General features: G+C 43.3%; 1 protein-coding gene across 1 annotated transcript; it reads left to right on the top strand.

Annotated features, from left to right (window-relative positions):
* Positions 1 to 5962: 5962 nt before the first annotated feature.
* Positions 5963 to 9490, top strand: LOC119291756 (potassium transporter 1-like). The gene is made up of 9 exons (XM_037570568.1): positions 5963 to 6213; positions 6351 to 6573; positions 6679 to 6927; positions 7061 to 7111; positions 7220 to 7480; positions 7573 to 7625; positions 7714 to 7828; positions 7928 to 8182; positions 8260 to 9490. Exons 1-9 carry the CDS (start codon positions 6094 to 6096, stop codon positions 9267 to 9269), a joined length of 2337 nt encoding a protein of 778 aa, XP_037426465.1. The 5' UTR covers positions 5963 to 6093; the 3' UTR covers positions 9270 to 9490.
* The last annotated feature ends 7035 nt before the right edge of the window (positions 9491 to 16525 follow it).

Genomic DNA, 16525 nt, shown 5'->3' with positions numbered 1-16525 from the left:
GGTAAGAGTGGAGGCGACGGGATGCGGTGGCGAGCTTTGGAGGACGATGCGATGGGCGTGGGCCGTGGGCCGTGGGCAGTAATATGGACTTCTGTTAGACGCAGGGCGGGCCGCGGGCAGTCAGGAATGCATTTTTCTCGCTCTGTGGATCGGAATTTCCTATTCGCCGCTCTTTGCGGCAAATTGCCGAGGTTTCGCACAGGGAGATCGAGGGATCGTTCGAGCTGGGCCAGGCCGTTTCACTGTTTCAACGTCCCCGGTTTTGGGAACCTTCTTGAGGTTCCCAACCGGTTTTTTCTGGTTTTAGGAAACTTCTAGAAGGTTCCTTATCCGGGTTTTTTCTTGTTCTGTTTTTTTCGTTTTCCTTTTTTTTTCTTTTTCCTTTTTCCTTTTTTTTCTCTCCTTTTTCCTTTCTGTTTATTTTTCTTTTGTGTTTATTTCGTTTTTTTCAATTTCTTTTCTTTCTAATTTTTCATTTTCAAATTTATCTCAATCGTTGTGTTTCATTATTTTGTTCATAAATCAAAAAAAATTCCAGGATTTTCATATTTTTTGTACATTTCTATGAATATTCAAAATTTTGAAAAATTGTTCCCTTTATAAAAAAATGTTCACAAATTTCGAAAAATGTTCATATTTCAAATGTTGTCCTCAAAATCTCCATTTTTCAGGAGTTCAAAAATCGTTCACTTTTCAAAAAATGTTCCCAATTTTTCAAAAAATGTTCAAATTTTCAAAAATTGGTCGCGCTTTAGAAAATATATTTGTGTTTACGAAACTCTTTCATTATTTTAAAAATGTTCGCCATTTTTTAAATAAGTTCAAAGTTTCAAAAATTGTTCGCGCTTTAGAAAATATGTTCGTGTTTTAGATTTTTTTTGAAGTTTTAGAAAATGATTCCATTTAAATTTTTCATATATAGAAAAAGTGTTTGTATTTTCAAAATTGTTCGGGATATTCAAATTGCACCCAGTTTCAAAATTTTGTTCTGGATTTCAAAATTTGTTCCCGTTTTAAATTTTTGTTCAGCAGTTCAAAACAGTTTTGGTTTTTAAAAAATGTTCCGGATTTCAAAATTTGTTCTAGTTTTTTCAAATTCACCAATTCGAAAAGAGTTAGTGTTTTTTAGGAAAATGTTCTGGAATTTATTAAAGTTTATGTGTTTTTACAAATGTTCTGAAAATTTATTTTTTAGCGTTTTAGAATTTTTTTCGAATTTCAAAAGATGTACGTTCTTCATGTTTTTTGTACAAATTAAAAAATGTTCACTTTTTGGAAAAATGGTCGAGAATTTTGAAATGTCTTTTGCAGTTTCTTCAGATGTTTCAAAATTCTTCGCATTTATCAAAATTCCTTAATTTCCAAAAGGTGTGTGAAATCTGAACTTTTGGTTGCAATTTCTTAACTAATGTTCAGTTTACGCCGCTGCTCATAGTTCTTTAGACATCAGGCTATGTACCCGTCAACAAAACTCTGTAGGCGTACTGGATGGCATGGTTAGTTTAGTAATCAGAGATCCATGGTTCGAATCCCAGCTCGCAGGTGCGGCTATTTTTTTCGCATTTTCCTAACGGGCCGGCCCAGTCGGGCGCGTCCTGTGCGAAGGGTCGTCCTTTTGCCGCACAATGCGGCAAATAGGAGCTCCCCTGTGGATGTCCGCTCGATATGGAAAATGCAACATTTCCAGCTGCGATATTTTTTGCATTTTTTGTATCATATTTTTTTATTCTGAATGAATATGAGGTGCGCTTTCAGTACTAATAGCGACGAGAAGAAGGAGTTAACGTTAGGTGTTGCCTCAGAAGGGCATCTTTTAATATTTGGAGTCAATGCTACAGAAGGATGATGATATCGATGAGAACGTGAACAATCGAATCAAAACTAGATGGATGAAGTGGTGCCAAACTTCTGGCATTCTCTGTGAAAAGAGAGTGCCATACAAGCTAAAAGGCAGGTTACATAAGATGATGATTTGACCCGCCATGTTGTATGGCGCTGAGTGTTAGCCGACTAAAAAACGACATGTTCAACAGTTAGGTGTAGCGGAGATGCGCATGTTAAAATGAATGTGTGGCCACACAAGTAAAGACCGGATCTGATGACGGTGTATGACACCGGGGGTGGCTCATCAAGAGGAGCCTAGTAGAAAGCCTGCCAAGGGGCATGCGGGCCCCGACTATAGAGGGGAGCCCAAAGAGGAGGGCAAACACCCGCCGACCATCTTGACTCCAAAGCCAGGTGTGGCGGCGACCTAGATCGCATCTCTCTCTTTAAAATAGTGGAGGCTAGGGGGCTCTCCTTCCCATCTACTCTCGTGGAAACAACTCTCGATAGCAAATTCATCAACGCTATCGTGTTGCGTCACATAAGGTATCCTTCCACCATGAATAACAAGAAGCTGCATGTCGGGTATTACTCTCCGGAGGCCTGAATATGGGTAACTTGTGCGTGTGGGCTCCGTTCCGGTACTTCCGATCACGCGCGTCACCCTATCTAGAGCTGACGGTTTTGCACTGGCATTTGGAATGATGACATACGAGATATAGTTGGGGTAGCATCGATTGTAGAGAAGTTTGTTTAACATCGTCTCAGATGGTTTGGGCATATTTAGCGCAGACCTCCAGAAGCTCCAGTGCATAGCGGACGGCTAAAGCATGCTGATAATGTAAGAGCGGTCGGGTAGACCAAACTTGACATGGAAGGTATCTGTAAAGAGAGATTTCAACGACTGGAGTATCACCAAAAAACTAGTCATGAACAGAGATGCATGGAAGCTTGCTATCCATCTGCATGAACCATGAGTTTTTGTGAGATCTTATGGATTTCAGCTCTAGCCTAACCAACTTGTTTAGGACAAAAGGCTTTATTGTTGTTACATAATAATTCTATAAAAAAGTGTGATCTGGCGCCAAAATATGATTATATACTTCCTGCACACGAAAAGAAATCAAGACGGCTTTGTTGTCATTCTTTTAAAATTGCAATGAATTTCTTTTGGCACTAAAATTCAGTACATTTTTTTGCAATGAATTCACTATGATTTGGTAGCTTGTTATGCACTGATCTATCACCATAGACCTACCTTTTTTTTAACGGCTTTCGAATGGGGCGGCTATTAGCACATTTTTACCAATATATGTGTTGTATAAAAAAAATAGCGAATAGAGGCGACTGAGGCATGCCTTTCTCGGCTCCTAGCCCATCGCCGTCCGACCCGTTCTCGCGCTTTGACAACATCTCTGTGAACGAACTCGCGGGAGGGGGTCGGTGGACATGAGGGTCACCGGCGAGGCGGTGGGCGATGGCTGAGGATGAAGCGACAGCGGCGGGGGGCAAGGTAAGAGAGGAGGTGATGGGATGTGGTGGCGAGCTTTGGAGGACGATGCGATTGGCATGGGCAGTAATATGGACTTCTGTTAGATGCAAGGCGGGCCGCGGGGAGTCAGGAATGCATTTTTCTCACTCTATGAATGTCCGCTCGATATGGAAAATGCAACATTTCCAGCTATGATTTTTGTTTTGCAATTTTTTGTAGTATCATATATAAATTTTGGATGAACATTACATAACAATTATGCTATAAACAAGCGAAATTTGGTGCCAAAATATGATCAAATACTTCCTGCACACGAAAAGAAATCAAGACGGCTTTATTGTCATTCTTACATCATGCATATAGGCATGTTGTGGCACTAAAATTGACTACGATTTGGTAGCTTGTTATGCACTGATCTATCACTATAAACAGATTTTTTTAACGGCTTTCGAAAGGGGTGGCTATTAGCACATTTTGACTAATATATGTGTTGTCTGAATATTAGCGCTCCATACAAAACGCTATGACGTCATGCACCTAGACACGGAGAAGACACGGTGAAAGTACTGTAGATGATTACACACTAGCAGCATGAAAAATATATTACTTTCCTCCTCACTCTTCTTAGTCATATATCCTTGAAAGTTGAAAGATTGCCCATAGAAATGTCAAACCACAATTATTTCGCTGAGATTCTTATCTTTCTGTTGTTTAACGAAGATGACGCTGAGGACCAATATGTCTTTGTTTCCTGACATCTCGAGTAAAGTAACGCCAATGATTAAATGTTTCTATTACGAAGAAATGATTAGTAAAGGGCTCAAGGTCAACCCTCGGCTGCACCAGACGGTATGAGGCTAGCCATAGTGGGGATAACTTAGATAGTAACTTAACACACCCCAAGACAATTTTGCTTATGTGGCAAGTATTTAACGAGGAAAGAGGTGTTTGTGGTAACATAATATGTTACTGTAACATAGCGCTTCCCGAGGCAATATGAGTCTATGAGCTAATAAATGAAGCAATCTATGACACTACTACTATGTTATTTTGCACTATGGAGATAGTAACTTAGACTAATGTCATATGCATGACACTAGTATAAGTTACTCCCCACTATGACCAGCCTGATAATGCTAGTTTCGGGACATCCGTGTACATGTGTTGGACACGGAGCATCATTCCGTACAATTGTACTTTGGTGTACTTTGGCGTGCAAAACCAAAAACTTGACGCGCCTATATACATATCTAATGGATTAGTTGGAGGGATATTATGGTTCATTGTGTTGGATGAGAAGTACTTCCTCCGTAAACTAATATAAGAGCGTTTAGAATATTAAAATAGTGATCTAAACGCTTTTATATTAGTTTAGAGAGGGAGTACTATCCTATGGAAGTCACTTTTCCAAATGAATAGAGAGTGGCTCAGTTGGTTAGGAGTGCTCACATTTTCTTGAATTCATTCTAGTTTATTCAGTGATTTCCGTTCAGCGGAAGATGATGTTCCGTCAACTATGAGGTACTTCCTCCGTTCCAAAATAGATGACCCAACTTTGTATTAAAGTTAGTATAAAGTTGAGTCATCTATTTTAAAACGGAGGAAGTATATAATGAACTTATCAATCTCATTGTATATCATACGGATAATATGTGCCTCAACTACTAGGAGTACATGTGAGCGTCAATTTTGAGATGTATTGGGTTAATATCTCAGATGTGTTTGTAGGGACAGGTGTACCTCAACTACATGGTATCTCTTGAGATATGTGGATAGTCGGTCATAGGTGCTCACACGCGCATGCGTTCGAGTAAGTGACATGTGTATGTGAGCGTCTGCGTTTGTACCGTTTTTTAAGTCACTTTTACAAGGAAATCTAAACCAAATATATGACACCGTACGTGCTCCTGCCTTACTGCAATTATCACCCAAATATAGTACCCCGCATGAAGTGAAATTTATATCCAAAAATTTGTTAAGCTTTAAAACACCAATAGTTTTACTAGATGCCGAGTTTTAAGTATTGACGACAGGCAAGTGTATTTTACCTTTTTTTCTGATAGTATCTTTTTATCGACTTATAAAACAGGCCCCAAGGTCATACGAGTAGTGAATTCACACCGGCATATGCATAAGCATAACTGAAGTCACACGTACGCCAAAACGATCCGGAGACTAAACCGTCGCGTTAAATAAAGACAATATTTGCCGACGTAAATAAAGACATTATTTGTCGCTTACTCCATATGTACACACCGAAGTATATCGGCAAGTAACCTACCTTGGAGAAAAGCAGCTCTCTGATCTGATTAAAATAGCACCAATGATTGGGATTTGTTTATCCGAGGAAAAGGTCAATGGACGCAAACAATTCCGGCAACCGCAAACAGAGGCCTCATTTGCTAACCAATCTTCTTCGATCTGGTGGCAGCATTCGCTTGAATATTTTTTTACGCGCGTGAACATGAGAGAGACGCCAATGACTTTTAAGTGCTCATGAGGCTTTGCTTAAAATAGCACCAATCATCACCCAGGTATGATAATCTACCAGCAGCTGGGTGCCCGGTCAGTGCCACCTCAAGCAAACGAAAGTTTCATGTCAACTCTCAGGAGCAACATCATGTGCCGGCTCAAATCTGCACTGCACCGCTCTATTTAAACAAGCCCTCCGATGCTCATCTTCTTCCTCCAACACGAGCCACCTGCAGCTGCAGACCTTCTCCGGCCGCCTGCGCGCTTCGGAGCAAAACTGCAAGCTGCAGCACTCCCTGAAGGAGATGTCGGTCCAGGCGGAGGAGCCGCGGGGCACGGAGACAGCGCCTGCCCCGCTCAAGCGCCATGACTCGCTGTGGGGTGATGCAGAGAAGGTGTCCCATTCCAACCACCATGGCTCCCGGGTATGTATATCATGTGTCCCCCCCCCCTGCAACTCGATGATCATGTCAATTGCTTGCATTTATCTGACGGGGCTGGCAGTGAGTAGAGTACCCTACTTAATTTCCTTTGGGCGACCGCATGAATGATATATATGCAGGTGAGCTGGGTCCGGACGCTGAGCCTCGCCTTCCAGAGCGTCGGCATCATCTACGGCGACATCGGGACGTCGCCGCTCTACGTCTACTCCAGCACCTTCCCCGACGGCATCAAGCACAACGACGACCTCCTGGGCGTCCTGTCGCTCATCATCTACACCCTCATCATCATACCCATGCTCAAGTACGTCTTCATCGTGCTCTACGCAAACGACAACGGAGATGGTATATATACATATTATGACCCCAATCATTCCATCAAATTAGTGTACCTACCTGCTGGATTTCTGAAGCTGGATTGCACACTGCTCTTCTTGCTGGCCGTTGTAGGTGGCACGTTTGCGCTTTACTCGCTGATATCGCGGTATGCGAAGATCAGGATGATACCGGACCAGCAGGCCGAGGATGCTGCGGTGTCGAATTACCGGATAGAAGCGCCCAACTCGCAGCTGAGGAGGGCGCAGTGGGCCAAGCAGAAGCTCGAGTCTAGCAAGGCGGCCAAGATCGCGCTCTTCACCCTCACCATCCTTGGCACATCCATGGTGATCGGCGATGGAACCTTGACACCCGCAATTTCTGGTAATCAATCAATCAATCAATCATGTATCAAAGAGTCATCCCCTATTAGTTATACATAGTATAGTATTCTCTTGCAAAAAAGGAGAAGTAATACTAACTGAATACTAACATACATATATTTTGTTCATGGCAGTGCTGTCTGCAGTGAGTGGGATCAGAGAAAAAGCGCCAAGCCTGACCCAAAGTATGTGAATCCAAGGAAGGAAGGATTAGTAGTTAAGAAGTTTGCTTATATTTCTTACCCATCAGTCCATCACACCGATCTGACGGTCTTCCATGGTTGTTTGAACAGCACAAGTGGTCCTCATCTCGGTGGCGATCCTATTCATGCTCTTCTCGGTCCAGCGTTTCGGGACCGACAAGGTCGGCTACACATTTGCTCCGGTCATCTCAGTGTGGTTCCTTCTGATTGCTGGTATTGGGATGTACAACCTCGTAGTCCATGATATCGGTGTTCTCCGGGCCTTTAATCCGATATATATAGTACAGTACTTCCAAAGGAATGGTAAGGAGGGATGGGTTTCACTTGGTGGAGTGATCTTGTGTGTCACAGGTAATTAACAACCTTTCTAACTGAAAAGACCTTGTGCTGCCTGCCTGCTTGCAAGGCTGCAATGACTAATCTGAAATGAATTCAAATGACAGGCACAGAAGGTATGTTTGCTGACCTAGGACATTTCAACATCAGGGCTGTTCAGGTACTTCATTGTTTTACATATACATTTCTTTCGGAAGTAAGCATTCTTTTCCTAGCTACAAGCTAAAACAGAACCATGCATCTCACAGATCAGCTTCAACTTTATCTTGTTCCCGGGGGTGGGACTGTGTTACATCGGGCAGGCGGCTTACCTGAGGAAATTCCCGGAGAACGTGGCAAACACCTTCTACAGATCTATCCCAGGTAGGTACAAGTACAAATAAGCATATTCCCAGCAATAATATATGTACTTGGTAAATAAATAAATAAATAAATAAATATGTGTGCATGTTCCTCCTGCAGCACCAATGTTCTGGCCAACCTTCATCGTTGCCATCCTTGCTGCCATCATAGCAAGCCAAGCTATGCTGTCCGGCGCATTTGCCATCCTCTCCAAGGCTCTGTCTCTGGGTTGCATGCCCAGGGTTCAAGTCATCCACACATCACACAAATACGAGGGGCAGGTGTACATTCCTGAAGTCAACTTCATAATGGGATTGGCGAGCATCGTAGTCACCGTCGCCTTCAGAACCACCACCAGCATCGGGCATGCTTATGGTAAGTCCTACTTCAATGATTTGTGTTTGATGATCCTTTCAACAGCCTGATGTGATACGTATGTTGGTGACTCACAGGGATCTGTGTTGTTACTACATTCATCATCACCACCCACCTGATGACTGTCGTGATGCTCCTCATATGGAAGAAGCACGTCATCTTCATCGCGCTCTTCTACGTCGTGTTTGGCTCCATAGAGGTTATCTACCTCTCTTCCATACTGTCAAAATTCATCGAAGGCGGGTACCTCCCCATCTGCTTCGCACTTGTCGTGATGAGCCTGATGGCGGCATGGCACTACGTCCAAGTCAAGAGGTACTGGTACGAGCTGGATCACATCGTGCCTACTAGTGAATTGACAGTGCTGCTCGAGAAGAACGAGGTGAGGAGGATCCCGGGGGTTGGCCTCTTGTACACGGAGCTGGTCCAGGGCATCCCACCGGTGTTCCCTCGGCTGATCGAGAGGATACCATCCGTGCACTCCATCTTCATGTTCATGTCCATCAAACACCTGCCCATCTCACGTGTACTGCCCGCAGAGAGGTTTCTCTTCCGGCAGGTCGGCCCAAGGGAGCAGCGGATGTTCCGCTGCGTGGCGCGGTATGGATATACCGACACGCTGGAGGAGCCCAAGGAGTTTGTGGCCTTCCTCATGAATGGGCTCAAGATGTTCATTCAAGAGGAGAGCGCATTCGCACACAACGAAGTGGAGGAGATGACCGCTGGTGGTGAGGTTTCCAGTGATCAGCCATCTATGGCATCGGGGCGATCCACACGCAATGCAGTGCACAGCGAGGAGATGGTCCAAGCCAGGGTGAGCAGCCACTCGTCGGGGAGGATCGGTAGCTTCCATTCCAACCGGACAGTCGAGGAGGAGAAGCAACTGATTGACAGAGAGGTGGAACACGGGATGGTGTATCTGATGGGGGAGGCCAATGTTACCGCCAAAGCCAACTCATCGGTGTTCAAGAAGATGGTGGTCAACTATGTTTACACATTCTTGAGGAAGAACTTGACGGAGGGGCACAAGGCACTAGCCATTCCGAAAGATCAGTTGCTCAAAGTTGGGATCACATATGAGATATAGTGATTTTACCCCAAGCGTGTGCGTATGATCGAGGATGTGCGTGAGCTAAACCATGTGATTCTGGCTGTATGGTAGGAGTACTACTTTGAAGGGCGAAGAGGATATGTGTGTGTGCCTGCACACCTTTTTTCTTTGGGTTTGGATTTGATGGTTTTCTTCATGCTTTGATTTCTATGTACAGTGTACCGTTATCTGAGCTGAATATAAGGGTGTTTTCTTTATGAACTAAATTATAGGGATGATATTGCAAGTACAACTTCAACTGGTGAGTGTGCTCCCTGTCATAAGCAAGGTTCATGATTCTTTTTTGACTGGTCGGAATGCAGTGGTGGAGCCAGGATTTTCGACATGAATGTGGGGAGTTAAAAGAATATATCTTAGAACAATAATACGACATGAAGATTCACAATTAACGACAATTAAAGTACAAACTGTTATACAGTACTGTATGTAACTACAACATCTCCTGTAGTTGAGTTACATCGCAAAATCAAGGAGAAAATCACAAGTTAACTCTACAATCCCCTCTTAGAAAAGGGGAATAATGGCATCATCTTTTACTTGCATGAATAAATTAACGTTCAAGAAAAGTAACCGGGCAAATCATGGAAGCACGCACAAATTGTAATGCATAAATTTCACCTTGCTCCTTCTCTGATGCCCACTGAGAGCTACTCCTTCCTCCCTCAACCAAATGCGAATTGCAGAAAAGGTTGCTGAAACTCGACTGACTTTTAGAAGCCTACGGCAGACAAATCAATAGATGTGGATCACCCTCTGTTCTTGGTCGGATAAATTCAGAAACCTAGAAGAAGATTAGAAGACACACAGCAGACGCCGATGTCGAGGCCGCGCCGTCCTGCCTGCCGCCGAGGAGTGGCGCAGGACAACGTGACGAGGACGACGCGGGTGCCCGAGCGGCCGTGGTGACAGAGAGTAGTTGGGTGGGGGATCAGGCAGACGGGGTGCGGCCGTGTGGCGGCGCCGGCGCACGGGGCCTGGAAATGGGAGAAGCAGAGGGAAGCAGGATTTGATACACATTTATTTACCAATCAGATCGACCTCTTTGAAATAATATGATGAACATTTTCGTAACATGCGACGAACATTTTCTTGTATGTGATGAACATTTTTTAATACTTGTGGAGTCTTTTCTAAAACTTGATAAATAATTTTTTATACACAATTATGTTAGAACTTTTTACAAACATGAAGGAAAAAATATTAATATGCGCCTAATAATGTTTCAATGTGCAAAGATTTTTTTAAATACATACTGAACCTTTTTAAGAAAAAATTCGAAAAAGAAATATTCATGTAATTCAAAAGGTGTTCATACATTTGTAAAAAAATGTTCATATATTTGTAAAAATATTTGAATTTTTTATATAAAAAATAAGTGTTCGTAGAACAAAAGTGAAAAAAGCACAACAGAAATAAGTGTACAGAACAAAAGTGTAATAATATGATGAATATTTTCTTAACACACGACAAACATTTTCTTGTATGCGATGTACATTTTTTTAATACTTGAGGAGTCTTTTCTAAAGCATGATGAATAATTTTTCTACACACGATTATGTTGGCAATTTTTGGAAAACATGAATGATAAATTATTCATATCGCTTAACAATGTTTCAGTACGCGAAGAACATTTTTTCAAGACATAGTGAACCTTTTTAAGAAAAAGTTTGTGTATTGAAAATAAATATTCATGTAACTCAGAAGGTGTTCACACATTTCTAACAAAATGCTCATGTATTTGTAAAAGTATTAGAAATTTATTAGATATAAAGAATGTTCACAGAACAAAAAAGGGAAAAAACACAGCAGAAATGCGAAGCAGAATATAATAATAACCAAAAAGGAGAAAAAAACATTCAGAAGAATATTTTTACTAGTAACTATGTGCGCGCAAAGCATGATCCAAAATTTAAAATTTTCTAACTTTTTATTATTCTATGTTTTGTTTCTCTGGATTTACTTAATCAGTCTTGCTACCGATGAATATCAATATCACTGATGGTGTGGTGAGACGCCGGCGGTGGCACGGTTCGCTTACAGGGTCGTGGTCTATGGACCAGGTCGATTTGTTTGGAAACATTTTGAGTTATAATGTTCTTTAGATTGCTAATTATGGTGCTTTGATTGATTGATACAATGTTTATTTTTGAAATGCTAATTATGGTGATCTGATGCTTTTTCTTTTGGAATTTGATTGGTGTTTAAATTGGTACAACGTCATGGGAGCAATGTAGGCCATTAGATCTAAGAAAATGAAGAGCCGGTATTCAATGTTTCGGTCATTTTTTTCAAGAGTACACGAAATATTTTTGTAGAAGGCAGAATTTCAATTACAAGACGACTACAACTTGTTGCGAACAACAAGCATAGCACAGACTTCACACGAGGGCTAGTCCGAAGACAGCCACCAACAAGAACGCAGCTAAAAAGCAAAAAGAGCCTGACCAAAACCAAGCAACCTCGCCGCGTCTCGACCAGCGCCGGTCACCTTCGAAGACAACCAACTCCAGCAGTACTTCCCTCGTCGACGCACCATCCATCCTTGATGCAAAAAGGAGGTGGCAAGTAGACGACAGAACTTGGTCGATACACTAAAGCCACCGTCTTGGACTCACCGGCTGCGACGTACATTGCACCTCAGAAGCTCACCTTGGACAGCAGCGAGCACCGGAGTAGCGCAACAAGGAACCTCAAGACCTGGTCTTCAAATGCGATGCTCCCAATAGAGTAGCGACGATGAGGATGCCACCATCATGCCGGTTCAACTTCGAACCTAGGCTTTTGCCCGAAGACATCTGCCAATCCCATGAGCGAGCGAGGGAGATACCGACACATCTTGGTTGTTGGGGATATAACTTCGAGGTGTGACCCGCCCAGGAGGGGCCGAGTTACACCGATGGCAGTTCAATATGAAAAGGTCCAAAGATGCCCAGGGCGAGAAGATGATGATTCTTGGAGGCAGACCTGGTGAAGGCCCAAGACTCGGACCTGTGAGCCGTCGTATGATGGCTTGTCTTGTAAGGTATGACTAGTTAGAAACCGAGCTGGCCACAGTATGTGAGCTGGCCGGGACTCTGTAAGCCTCCGGGTCTCAATCTGTGTATATAAAGGAGAGACCCGATGGTGGGTCAACTCAAGAAACAAGCAATCGAGAACTAGGTCAAGCGTATTCGCTCCCTTGTAATCGAAACTCAAGCAATACAACTAGAAGCAGGACGTAGGTTTTTACCTCCATCGTGAGGGGCCGAACCTGGGTAAACTCTTTGTGTCCTTTGTCCCGTTCAACCCCTTCAAGCTAACCTAGTTGCGATGGCTCCACACCTAAGTCCTTTCACTAGGGCATCTGCCGTGAAAAAACCATGACAGTTGGCGCCCACCGTGGGGCTCCCATACGGTGGTTTCGAGTTCTTGAAGAGCAGCTTCTCAGGGATCAAGGGATATGCCGTGGGCTAGATGACCAAGAGCCGCCGTGGCAAGATCTACATCGACAATGTTGGCTGGGGTCCCGAGGCCGATTCAATTGAGTACGGGTACCGGGTCCCCTTTGGCGGAATTCACGTTTTCATTGGCAAGATCGGCGAGTTGTTGCCTGAGCCGGACGCCTGCACCGACAACATTGAGACAGCTCAGTGAGTGCGACCCGCTAAGGTCTGACCCGCCCGGAAGCGTGCCTTCGTCGGCTTTATTCATGGGGCGGATCTTGAGGAAGGCTCTGTGTCTGGTGGAGAGACATCCATCTACTCAGGTGACGAGTCTTCCACCAGCGAAACCGAGTCAATTTATCAACTGTAAGACGACGAGTTTGGGCACCATTCCGATGGTGACAGTATTCCGGACTCCTATGAGCCGCCGAGCAGGGCTGGCCGGTACGTAACAGGTGCTGAACTCATCAACTGTCGCAGCTATGACCTCAGGTTCAACGGCTGCTACGACGGCCGGAGCGAGCGGCTCTACGCGCCCGCCGACTCAGGTCTTATCCAAACTATTGGATGCTTTGGCGACTCTACTAGCCACATAAGTAACTCCGGCAACTCAAGCACAACATAATGTGGAAGTTGCAAAGCTGCGTGATGAGGTAGCCAAGGCTAGAGGGGAGCTCAGCGCAGAGAATGCCAGGATGGTAACAGAGCGAGCCGCTTTGGAGTTTGAGACACAACGGATATGTGCGGAGGCCTTTCATTTAAGTCTGTACCAGAATGCATCAAACCTTGTCCTATGGAGGAGGCACCAGAGCGAGCCGCTTTGGAGACTGATACGTCCATTTTGCATCATGCTTTTATATCGATATTTATTGCATTATGGGCTGTTATTACACATTATGTCACAATAATTATGGCTATTCTCTCTTATTTTACAAGGTTTATCATGAAGAGGGAGAATGCCGGCAGCCGGGATTCTGGGCTGGAAAAGGAGCAAATATTGGAAACCTATTCTGCATAGCTCCAAAAGTCATGAAACTCCACGAAAGTCATTTTTGGAATTAATAAGAATTATTGAGCGAAAGAAGTACCAGAGGGGGCCCACACCCTGGCCACGAGGGTGGGGGCGCCCCCCCTACTGGGCGCGCCCCCTGCCTTGTGGCCCCTTGGTGTCCCTCCAATGTCCATCTTCTGCTATATGAGCTTTTACCCTGGAAAAAAATCATAAGCAAGCTTACGGGACGAAACTACGCTGCCACGAGGCGGAACCTTGGCGGAACCAATCTAGGGCTCTGGCGGAGCTGTTCTGCCGGGGAAACTTCCCTCTGGGAGGGGGAAATCATCACCATCGTCATCACCAACGATCCTCTCATCGGGAGGGGGTCAATCTCCATCAACATCTTCACCAGCACCATCTCCTCTCAAATCCTAGTTCGTATCTTCTATCCAATCTTGTATCAAAACCACAAATTGGTACCTGTGGGTTGCTAGTAGTGTTGATTACTCCTTGTAGTTGATGCTAATTGGTTTATTTGGTGGAAGATCATATGTTCAGATCCTTAATGCATATTAATACTCCTCTGATCATGAACATGAATATGCTTTGTGAGTAGTTACATTTGTTCCTGAGGACATGGGTGAAGTCTTGCTATTAATAGTCATGTGAATTTGGTATTCGTTTGATATTTTGCTGAGAGGTATGTTGTCTCTCCTCTAGTGGTGTTATGTGAACGTCGACTACATGACACTTCACCATTATTTGGGCCTAGAGAAAGGCATTGGGAAGTAATAAGTAGATGATGGGTTGCTAGAGTGACAGAGGCTTAAACCCTAGTTTATGCGTTGCTTCATAAGGGGCTGATTTGGATCCATATGTTTCATGCTATGGTTAGGTTTACCTTAATACTTCTTTTGTAGTTGCGGATGCTTGCAATAGGGGTTAATCATAAGTGGGATGCTTGTCCAAGAAAGGGCAGTACCCAAGCACCGGTCCACCCACATATCAAATTATCAAAGTAACGAACGTGAATCATATGAGCATGATGAAAACTAGCTTGACGATAATTCCCATGTGTCCTCGGGAGCGCTTTTCCCATTATAAGAAATTGTCCAGGCTTGTCCTTTGCTACTAAATGGATTGGTCCACCTTGCTGCATTTTATTTACTTTCATTGCTTGTTACCCGTTACAAATTATCTTATCACAAAACTATCTGTTACCTACAATTTCAGTGCTTGCAGAGAATACCTTACTTAAAACCGCTTGTCATCTCATTTCCTTCTGCTCCTCGTTGGGTTTGACAGTCTTACTTATCGAAAGAACTATGATAGATCCCCTATACTTGTGGGTCATCAAGACTCTTTTCTGGTGCCGTTGCCAGGGAGTGAAGCGCCTTTGGTGAGTGGAACTTGGTAAGGAAACATTTATATAGTGTGCTGAAATTTACTGTCACTTGTTACTATGGAAACTAATCCTTTGAGGGGCTTGTTCGGGGCATCTTCGCCCTGACCAGTAGAGCAAAGAGTTGCTCCTCAACCTACTGAACCTACTGAAAATGTTTACTTTGAGATTCCTTCGGGTATGATAGAGAAACTGCTAGCTAATCCCTTAGCAGGAAATGGAACATTGCATCCCGATTTACACCTTATCTATGTGGATGAAGTTTGTGGATTATTTAAGCTTGCAGGTATACCCGATGATGTTATTAAGAGGAAGGTCTTCCCTTTATCTTTGAAGGGAGATGCATTGACATGGTATAGGCTATGTGATGATACGGGATCTTGGGACTATAAGCGATTGAAATTGGAATTTCACGAGAAGTTCTATCCTATGCATCTTCTTCATCGTGACCGTAATTACATATATAATTTTTGGCCTCGCGAAGGAGAAGTCATCGCTCAAGCTTGGGGGAGGCTTAAGTCAATGTTATATTCATGACCCAATCATGAGCTCTCAAGAGAAATGATTATTCAAAAATTTTATGCTCGGCTTTCTCTCAATGATCGCACCATGCTCGATACTTCCTGTGCTGGTTCTTATATGCTGAAGACTATTGGATTCATGTGAGACTTATTGGAAAGAATTAAAGCAACTCTGAAGATTGGGGTTCCGACGATGGTAAGGAGTCAGGTATGACACCTAAGTTTGATTGTGTTAAATCTTTTATGGATACCGATGCTTTTGGTGGATTTAGCGCTAAATATGGACTTGACTCTGAGATGGTAGCTTCTTTCTGTGAATCTTTTGCTACTCACGTTGATCTCCCTAAGGAGAAGTGGTTTAAATATAATCCTCCCATTGAAGTAAAAGTAGTTGCACCTGTTACAGTTGAAGAAAAGACTATCACTTATAATGATCCTATTGTTCCTACTACTTATGTTGAGAAACCACCTTTCCCTGTTAGGATAAAGGATCATGCTAAAGCTTCAACTGTTGTTCGTAAAAGTAATACTAGAACATATACACCTCCTGAGAAAATCAAAGTTGAACATAGTATTGCTATGGTTAAAGATCTCTTGGCTGATAATATTGATGGGCATGTTATTTATTTCTGTGAGGAAGCTGCTAATATTGCTAAACCCGATGCTAAGATACATAGGCATGCCTGTTATTTCTGTTAAAATAGGAGATCATTGTTATCATGGCTTATGTGATATGGGTGCTAGTGCTAGTGCAATACCTATTTCCTTATACCAAGAAATTATGCATGATATTGCACCCCTGAGTTAGAAGATATTGATGTTACAATTAAGCTTGCCAATAGGGATACTATTTCACCATTTGGGATTGTTAGAGATGTTGAAGTCTTGTGTGG

Source organism: Triticum dicoccoides, chromosome 4B (genome assembly GCF_002162155.2).
Source record: "Triticum dicoccoides isolate Atlit2015 ecotype Zavitan chromosome 4B, WEW_v2.0, whole genome shotgun sequence".
Taxonomy (NCBI): Eukaryota; Viridiplantae; Streptophyta; class Magnoliopsida; order Poales; family Poaceae; genus Triticum; species Triticum dicoccoides.
Note: the sequence above shows the minus strand (reverse complement) of the source record. Positions and strands in the feature narration are given on the sequence as shown.